We start from the raw sequence: 10,581 nt of genomic DNA on the forward strand, positions 1-10,581 counted from the left end.
GTGACAATTAACCATTTCTAGATTATAGCAGGGTTCGAATTTTAGCGGGTGCTCGGGTGCAAATGCTACGAAAAGTTGGCTCGGGCACGCAAATTTTCTGTCGAGAGTGACCAGCTGGCACTCAAAAATTGATAGAGGCGAAAGAAAATTCATCAAAAGACACCAAGAAAGCAAGCTCGAAATCTAAAGTGTCTGCTGCAGCTCGCTTCGCGGAGCAGCATGTTTGCGCGTGCGCGATCGGATGTTGACGTTCATGGCGCGTCAGCGACGAACGATGTTTCCCATCTTCAATGTTAAAAGAAAGGCTCCGGAAACAGAGACCAAAGCTCAGGATGACAAAAGAATCAAAGCGCCTGCGCGTGGACAATTAAGCCTGGCAGAAAGACTGTCCTTGGCACATTTTATTTCATTTTATTATGCTGGCACCCAAAACCACAATTGGGCACTCAAATGTTTTGTCGAGTGTGCCCGACTGGCACTAAAAAAGAGAGAGATTCGAACCCTGTAAAAAAAATATATATATATATTTATATATATCGCTCTCGCTCTCGCTCTGTGTGTGTGTGTGTGTGTGTGTGTGTGTGTGTGGAGAGAGAGAGAGAGAGAGAGAGAGAGTCCCTGTACAAACTCTCCTAAAAATAGACATGTGAAATATTTACAACTGGATGTCGCAAAGCTCAGCCCAAGTTTGTGTCTCATTCTGTGGGCAAAACAATACCGTTTGTACCGTGAACGGTTGAGCCATAATGCACGTGCTTCAACTAAGTTTTGCTAGCTGAAGTGGCGGACGTAGGTTCGAACTCCATCAAAGGCATATCATCGACTGAGCACCAAGAATACACCATTGTATATCCTAAGCTGGGGTTTAATTGAGTCGTGTGCAATTTTCATATCTACATGCATGTTTGTGTGACTCTTGGCAAAGGGATAGTTGACACCTTTGGCACAGTAGCCTCTGTGTGGATCTCTCAGGTGAGACATTAAACAGTATTTTGCGTGCAGCATGTACTCAGTGCATGTAAAAGAACATAAGGCAACAGTTTTTCACCCAGTCAAAATTATGTGCAAAACAATACACTTTGATATGAGAGAACGTGCATGCTGACTCAGAAAACAGAAAATGGGTAGCCCTGCACTTTTGTGGTACACTCTCCACGGAGGGAACAGCCCCAGATTTATACAAAGAAATATGTAGTGACAAGAACTTGATGCATTAAAGCGAAACAATTTTCCTCAGCTGAGCTTACTGAAACGCACAGCTGTAATGCAATTTCATTCTTTAAAAGAAAATCAGGTTGAGAACGTGAGCAAACCCGATGATATACATCAATCACACTGACATTGACAGAGGTACCTGGCATTCTGGCATCTGGTGATCAGCCAGCGGAGAGAAGACATGACTTTCAAAGTCAGGTTTCTGTAGGTATCACGGAATCCAATGATCACCACGTCTCCAAACTGACGTGCCTCTTTCTCAACCGCACGCATGACATTGGTGTCTGCTGTTGTTCCCAGGATGAACACATGGCGCAGTGTTGACGTGTTGTTCTTGGTGACTGAGGCCCACGTCTTACGAATGGCGTTTCTTCGTGCGCGGTGAGCGGGAGAAGATGTGATAACGAAAACGACCTTTATCGTAACGTTTTTTTGAACTTGACACAACCCTGAATGGTCTGACAGCAAGGGGACGTTAGTCTGAAAGCACCCATTGCAGTGTGAGGGGCGTTCAACTGGAATCACTGACGCAAGCTCTGTTTTGTTCAAAGCAGACGGACTCTGTTTCTGTGAGTCGTTCTGAAGAATCTGAGCTGAGACAAACGCTGAAGGTTTCAGGTTAGTGTCCACTTCTTGTTCCTTTTCCTCCTCGTCAAGTCTGCCAATGATCATTTCTCCCACTTCTTCTGGACTCAGAGTGTCGTTTTCTGACTGAATAGAAAGTGTTCTAAGGCTTACTTCTCTAGTTTCAGGTACTTTGCGCATTGTGGATTTGATGGCTTTCCAGTCGTACCAGATTACGAGGCTTGCAATGCAAGCTACAGTGTACATGGTCATTCTGCGTAATGAAATCCTTGACATTGTCGTACCTTCTTCACTTATTTCAACAGTTATCAAAGGTGATTGTTGAAATCTGCACACAAAAATCAAAGGTGATTGTTGAAATCTGCACACAAAAAAAGCAACAATGAATACACAGCAGAAATACACAAAAGGATTTGAAGGATAAGAAAAAAACACATAAACGAACTAGGCTGTTGAAATGCAATCCCATAAAAGAACTAAATTTGGGTTTCTTATTTCACGATGTCAGATTGAATCTACGTTCTAAAGGCAACGTAGCTGAAGTAGCAAACACACACACACACACACACACACGCGCGCGCGCGCACGCACACACACACATGCAAGCACGCACGCACGCACGCGCGCACACACACACACATGCACGCACACACATACACACACACGCACGCACGCGCGCGCGCAAACACACACACAAACACACACACACGCACGCACACACACACACACACACACACACACACACACACACACACACACAGACACACACGCACGCACGCACACTCATACGAACGCGCGCGCACCACATCCACATTAATCATTAATTACTCTCATACTGCGCCTCCTTTCTCCCCAATTACAGCCACACCTGGATGCGATCTGTGGCCGCCTCATCGCGGGCAGTCCACAGAGAGCTATTAATACCAGGTCTGCGTGAGGTCACACACAACGGGAGACCCTGCACTGCCGCTAAATAATTTCGGTGATGTTCAGTGGCTTCTCTTCTTATCCAACAAAGACAAGACACCACCTCCTCAGCTCCCTATCGACTGAACGTCTCCCTAAAAATATCTGTATGTCCGCCACATCATCCCTGTTACTAACCCCCTCCCCACGCCCCCCCCCACACACACACACATACAACCCCCCTCCCCCCAACGCCCCCCCCACCACACACACACATACAACCCCCCTCCCCCCAACGCCCCCCCCCCTCCCACACACACACATACAACCCCCCTCCCCCCAACGCCCCCCCCCTCCCACACACACACATACAACCCCCCTCCCCCCAACGCCCCCCCCCCACACACACATACAATCCCCCTCCCCCCAACGCTCCCCCACCACACACACGCACACACAAATAACAAACGCACACGCACACCCACACGCACACGCAACGGAAAAGAAAACGCCCTCAACAGATAGGCGAGACCGAAACATAAATCAAGTACGAGAATGTTGATTCATATTGGGGCATACGAAGACGTTAACAAGCATGATGGATATTCTGCACCAGAATTTAAACTTAAAAACAGTTAATCTCTCACTGCTCTGTAAAATCCTCCCAAGGTGTGTGTCTGAAGTAGCCTCTCTCAGCCAAAGCCCAGCTCTTGGCCTTCACGTGGCGGAGCAGTTTCCACTGATAAGTAAAAAGGGGCGAAGGCGAGCAACTGGCGCCTTGAAATCAGTTACTTCGGGTAGACAGTGGTCGTCAGTCTTGGGAGGCAGTTCATTTAAGGGAAGAAAAACCCTGATTCCAAACCTCCACTATCTTGTAGCTATATACCCCCTCTTAAGGGAAAGGCTTCGGGAGTCAACCCTGAGGACAAACAAGGGCAGGTGATGCTCTTCAGTCTTGGCCGGCAGATCACCTGATCACCTATACCTACAAGAGGGAAACTCCTGCAAAAAACCAATGCCGAAGACAGATGTACTGGTGTGGCGCATGACGGTGGTACAACGCAACCACATGTTATGCATGGACAACCTGACCAACGAGAATGAAGAAGAAGAAGAAGAAAACTGTTTCTAGGATTTCCGAAATGGGATATTCCATAATGAAATGGAACTCGTCTTCAGTTACATCCATGACGCCATTACCACACGTGCAATATCATGACATCTGTCATTCACGTTTAGTCATTTGTGACTGCTACACCCGATTTGGATCAATGACAAGATGTAACAACCAGGTAGATTTTTTTTTTCTTATCCTTAATCCTCTGCAAAATTAGTTTTGAAGTTTCTATAAAATAACTTTTATTACTATTCTAGGATACTTCACGCCACGTCCGAATATAATCATTTTGCAATTCCTGTCTGGCATTCCGACATAAACAACAAACCTACAGGTAAAGAGCCACACAGAAACAGAGAGACGAACCTTTCGTCAGGCAGACAGTGGATAACAGCAGGCGGCAGTCATGAGCACGATCATACCATGCACAAAGTGAAGGGACAGATCACTGATCCTCGTGGAGACCTTACCCATCACGCAAGCACATGATAACATCGGGGCTTGGCGTTCACAGCCGATGCTATCGCAAGCAGAGTTTATTAATGCTAATTGTGATTTTAGATTAGGCAGCTCTTTGTGTTCCAGTCTGCTTGGTGTCCTAACGTGGTGCAGATCGGACATGTCCGGAGTGTGAACGGAAAACTCCGGATTACTTCGTGACTGAATGTTTGGGCACACACCGTCACTGTGTCCCTTGGCTCCAGTGTCCAGGCACTCAGTACGTCCTGGGATGTCTTCTTCATGGTACTCACTGGTCACTGATGTTCTCCCGGCCGTGTGTGTGTGTGTGTGTGTGTGTGTGTGTGTGTGTGTGTGTGTGTGCTCGCATTATTTGATATTTTAGATATTTTGCAGACTTGTTGATGATACCCTAAGGTTACTGTGTGAAAATTTTCAATGAATTCGGTTTCTCTATCACTGAGAAAATACTTGTCAAAAAGCGGTTCACTTCTTTTGGGACACCCGGTGTCACTGTGTGTGTGTGTGTGTGTGTGTGTGTGTGTGTGTGTGTGTGTGTGTGTGTGTGTGTGTGTGTGTGTGTGTGTGTGTGTGTGTGTGTGTGTGACGGTATGTGTATGTGTGTGTCACGGTGTGTGTGTGTGTGTGTGTGTGTGCGCGCGCCAGCGTGTGTGTGTTAATGTGGTTGTCTACTATGTCTATGGGAATACCTTGATCACCGAGAAGGAGAACATTCTCGAACGATGGGCTGAGCACTTCAACAGTGTCTTAAATCGCCCTTCCTCCATAAATGATGAAGCCATAGACCGTCTCCCACAAGTCCCCACCAACGAAGCACTGGACGATCCGCCAACACTTCCTGAGACCCAGAAAGCAATCCGTCTGCTATCCAGTGGCAAAGCACCTGGCTCAGACTCCATACCAGCAGAGGTCTACAAGGATGGAGGCACTGTGCTAACTGAGAAGCTCCATCAGCTGTACTCACTCATGTGGAAAGAAGAGACGATCCCCCAGGATTTCAAAGATGCATCTATCATTCACTTGTACAAGCGAAAGGGGAACCGGCAAGCCTGTGATAACCATCGGGGCATTTCCTTGCTCTCCATCGCAGGCAAGATACTTGCCAGGATCCTACTTAACCGCCTCACAGCACACCTTGACCAAGGTCATTTGCCTGAGAGCCAATGTGGATTCCGGAAAGAGCGCAGAACCACTGACATGGTGTTAGCTGCAAGAGAAATGTCAGGAGCAAAATGCTGATCTGTTCTCCACCTATGTCGACCTCACTAAGGCCTTCGACACCGTGAGTAGAGAGGGACTGTGGAAGATCATGGCCAAGTACGGATGCCCTCGGAAATTTATTTCCTTGGTCAGCCAATTCCATGAAGGCATGCAGGCTCGAGTCCAGGACAATGGTGAAACATCTGCTCCTTTTGCTGTCACAAATGGTGTCAAGCAAGGCTGCGTCCTGGCTCCAACGCTGTTCAGCCTCATGTTCTCTGCAATGCTTACTGATGCCTTCAGAGATGGCGATGTTGGAATTGGCCTAAAGTACCGAACAGATGGCAAGCTGTTTAACCTCAGAAGGCCTCAAGCAAAAACGAAGGTCATGACAGACATCATCAGAGACTTTTTGTTTGCTGATGATTGTACCCTCAACGCTGGATCTGAAGCTGACATGCAACTCAGCGTCGACAAGTTTGCCACTGCCAGCAGGAACTTCGGCCTTACCATCAGCACGAGGAAAACTGAAGTTCTCCATCAGCCAGCCCCAGGGAAACCCTACGTTGAGCCCAACATCACAGTCAACGGTCAGAGACTCAGTGCGGTGGAGCGGTTCACATACCTTGGCAGCACACTGTCACGAAATGTGACAATCGACGATGAAGTGAACGTCAGGATTGCAAGAGCAAGCGCAGCTTTTGGTAGACTCAATGCAAATGTCTGGAACAGAAGAGGCATTAGTCTTGAGACCAAGCTAAAGGTCTACAGAGCAGTAGTTCTCCCCACACTACTGTACGCCTGCGAAACTTGGACAGTGTACCAACGACATGCCAAGAAGCTGAACCACTTCCACACAACATGCCTCAGGAAGCTACTGAACATCAAGTGGCAAGACAAGACCCCTGACACAGAGGTGCTCGCAAAAGCCACCCTTCCCAGCATCTTCACCATCCTGATGCAGTCCCAGCTTCGCTGGGCTGGACACGTGGCGCGCATGCCAGACCATCGGCTGCCCAAAAGGTTCTTCTATGGCGAGCTGCAACAAGGGAAGAGATCACACGGAGGTCAGAAGAAGCGCTTCAGAGATACTCTGAAAGTCTCTCTGAAAGTGTTTGATATCAACCCTGACTCCTGGGAGGAATCTGCAGTGGACCGTGACAAATGGCGCGCTGCTGTGCACAAAGGCGCCAGGTTGTGCGAGGCCAGCAGGACTGCTGCAGCTGTTGAGAAGAGGCAGGCCAGAAAGTCACGGGCAAACAAGCTCCCTGACAATGATATGCCTGTCTTTGTCTGCCCCAACTGTCAGCGAACATTTCGTGCGCAGATTGGAATATTCAGCCATCTGCGCACACACAGATAGATTCAAGAGCATCCTTCCCCCCACCCCACCACCACCCTCCCCCCATCCCCCATCCCCCATCTGGATGACAACGATGGTCATCATCGATCTCGATGGACACACCACCACTATGTCTACAAGTGTACCGTCAAATTTTCAGTTTACCACCATGCTCATCGTTCAAAGTTGATTAGGGTTTGCTGATTTGTGCTTGTTAGGCTTCTCGCAGGTTATTGTTATTTGTGTGTGTGTGTGTGTGTGTGTGTGTGTGTGTGTGTGTGTTTCCTGTTTGTCACCATTATTTTTTTGCCTCTCTATATTGACCCCGTTTCTGAAAGTTGGGCATATGAATTTCTAATGTCAATGAAACATCGCCAGTGTGAGTGTGAGTCTCTCTCTCTCTCTCTCTCTCTCTCTCTCCCTCTCCCTCTGTGTGTGTGTGTGTGTGTGTGTGTGTGTGTGTGTGTGTGTGTGTGTAGTGATCCTCTCAGTCTGTCTCTGTCTCTCTGTCTCTCTCTGTCTCTTTCTGTCTCTCTGAAAATGGACAACATGGTGTTACCTTTGATTTGATTGAATCATTTATTTTACTCTTTGCTGATGATATTGTCTTACTATCTGCAACAATAGTTGGTTTACAACGACAACTGAACAGTTTGTATATGGCGGCAACAAGACTAGAACTGAAGGTTAATATGTCAAAAACAAATATTATTGTTTTTCGTAAAGGGGGGTATTTGGCACGAAATGAGAGGTGGGTCTATGGCAATGAAAGTGTCACTGTGGTGAATGCATATAAATACCTTGGGATTTACTTTTCAACCAGATTTAGTTTTAGCTCAACATGCCAAGATATAGTTAGCAGAGCAAAGAAAGTTGTTATGATTATTCTTCATGCTGTATATAAGCTGGATTGTAGCTCTTTTAGTTTGTTTAATAAATTGTTTGATTCCCAGGTTCAACCAATAGCACAATATGGTGCTGAAATTTGGGCGTTTGAGAAGGGCTTAGAAATTGAACAAATACATCTGTTTGCACTGAAACGCTTCCTCAATGTTGACAGTCGAACTCCAAATGATCTTGTATATGGTGAAGTAGGGAGGTTTCCAATTTATATAAATTCTTACATTACATGTATTAAGTACTGGTTAAAAATAATGCGTATGGAAGAAAATAGGTTGCCATGTAAAGCTTAAAAACTTTCAGACAAAGAGTCATTGATTGCAGATGGCAGGACTGGCATGACCATATATATACTAGTGATAGATTTGCTCAATATAGACTTTTTAAGACTACGTGTGTGACTGAGCCATATAGTATGATTAGAATGAGTAGGTATGTTAAATGTGCTTTGACTAAATTTAGATTTGGTATTTCTGATATTGCCAGCCATCGTTTAAGATACAGGTCCAATGGTGAACGTGAACAGATGTGTCGCTTGTGTCAAAAGGGAAAAGAAGATGAGATCCATTTTTTGTTTTGTTGTCCTGCCCTATAGACCTTAGACTACAGTTAATTGAACCCAAATATTATAACAGCCCTTGTAGTTCTAGATTGAACTTGTTGTTATCATCCAGAAAGGAAACTACCCTTGGTGGGCTTGCAGTCTATATTTACAAATCTTTGAAAAGGTTGAAGGCTATACTATCGTAGTTGTTTGTTTGTTTTGTGGTTGTTGTCATTGTTTTTGTTTGTTTGTTTATTTTGTAAGTGTACTTTATGACATGTGTGGTATATTGCTGTTGTAGTAGTTCGACTTTGATTGTGAGCAATTTATGGTATACAAAGTATGTTGCTGTTGTATTCAGTATGACTGTTATGATTCCTATATTTCAATGTACATGTGTCACACCTCTTCAGTAAGGGGCTATGGCCTTTATTTGAATAAAACATTTCGTTCGTTCGTTCTCTGTCTCTCTCTCTCTCTCTCTCTCTCTCTGTGTCTCTGTCTCTCTCTCTCTGGTAGCTATCCCTCCAGCATACCTACAGTGCGGTTGTTTAGCGGGGCGTGTGGTGAACGTGACTGGAATCAAGCGATCGTGGATTTGATCCGAGATGTTTGGATTGCCATAGCTTCATCATATCGTGATGAAATAGGGGCGAAAGGAGGGGCACTGGTATAGAGGGAAGTTGGATGTTCGTTTTTAATTATAATTCTAACTGACGAAAACTTGTCAAAGAACTTTCATTTCAACAAGAAACGTAAAGCGACGGGGAAACGGAAGATTTCATTCCGAAGTAGAAACACTGAAATACACAAGATTCCAGATTCATGGAACTCATGAAAGTCAAAAGTGAAGTGCGTCGTTCTGTAAACATGACAATGTACGTCATAATACGACGACGCAACACACACACATGCTATGCAGAGCGTGTTCTTTCTATATTTGATACAAAATAAAGAAATCCGACTGAATGGTATATGTTATTGTCGCCTTTACAAGTAGGTGCTGACTGATCAACGAACACAGATTAGCCCCCCTGATGTCCGTCTAGCAATAACAATAACTGAAATTGCAATATATAACGAAGAAATATTCATCTTCGACATTATCCATTGAAAGTGCGAGAGATATGAAAGAAATGACTGAAATCGAGATAGTCATGCATGATGATGCGCGAAGAAGAGCAAGAGAAGCAAGGCTTGACTTGTGATGGAGTCTCCCGTCGGTCCGACCTATGAGTAGGCAAGCAGGTTTATCTGTCGGTGTGTGTCCTCATATGGGAGAAAAGGCCGATTCTGGATGCGCAGCATTTCCCACAGGTGTTGCAAGGGAAAACATTTCCAGAAGTTGATCCCTGCTTCCTTCGCTCACACTTCTCCTTAATGGCCAGCGTTCTCCTGTTTTGAAACGTCTTTACGCCACTACAGCACAGCATCCTCCAGCGAGAGCGGTCAAGGGCATCAGTTTCCCAGGAAGCGATGTCTGTGTCACAGGTTTTGAGGTTTGTCTTCAAGGTGTCCTTGAAGCGCTTGCAGGGTCTTCCACGTTAGACTGACTTGTGACACCCACTAAATTCAACAAAGGAATCACGAAAACAACAAAAAGCACAATGTAACGTGGATACGGATACGGATACGGATGTTTTATTCAATACAGGCGATGGCCCCTCATGAAGGGGTGGTGTATACAAACATTACAGAAATGTAACGTGGATCATCTAGAAAAAAAAAGTCACTCAAATTAGATGTGACTTTGACTTGTGCCCTCTGACCTAGTCACTTTACCTACTTTTTGTTCTCACCTTGACCAATCATTCCGCCACATTTAATGAATATAATTGCAAGACAATCTCCAATCTGTCTTGCACATGAAACCTTTTCCTATCAATATTGCATGTCATGTTGTGACCTTGACCTCTGATTTAGAATTTCTTTATGGATCATGCTGAACCCATGACCAGTCATAATACCGAGTCTGGTTAAAATTGTAAATAGATAAGAATACACACACACACACACACACACACACACACACACACACACACACACACACACACACACACACACGCACGCACGCACGCACGCAAGCACACACACACACACACACACACGTATGTGTACATTCCTGGAGCAATGTACCTTCGTGTATCTGCCTATTTACATGTGATTTTCTTGGCTGATAAACTGCAGTAAGTGGGTGACCACTGTCCAGTTATGTTTTTTTAGGGGAAAAAATCATGAAATAAGAGCAGGGGTTTAATCAGCAGTTTGGTAACATTTCACACCCTCTCTCTC

The 10,581-nt window shown here is 45.4% G+C and overlaps 1 protein-coding gene across 1 annotated transcript in view; it reads right to left on the bottom strand.

The window, feature by feature from the left end:
- LOC143288764 (beta-1,3-galactosyltransferase 5-like) overlaps positions 1-10,101 on the bottom strand; it is a 12,887-nt gene extending 2,786 nt beyond the window's left edge. Inside the window, exons 1-3 of the mRNA XM_076597391.1 lie at positions 10,076-10,101; positions 2,669-2,729; positions 1,355-1,695 (exon numbers count right to left, since the gene is read on the bottom strand). Coding sequence (XP_076453506.1) covers positions 1,355-1,695; positions 2,669-2,729; positions 10,076-10,101 — 428 coding nt within the window. The remainder of the gene's footprint in view (positions 1-1,354; positions 1,696-2,668; positions 2,730-10,075) is intronic.
- Positions 10,102-10,581: the final 480 nt, after the last annotated feature.

This window comes from Babylonia areolata, chromosome 13 (assembly GCF_041734735.1).
Source record: "Babylonia areolata isolate BAREFJ2019XMU chromosome 13, ASM4173473v1, whole genome shotgun sequence".
NCBI classification, from domain to species: Eukaryota; Metazoa; Mollusca; class Gastropoda; order Neogastropoda; family Buccinidae; genus Babylonia; species Babylonia areolata.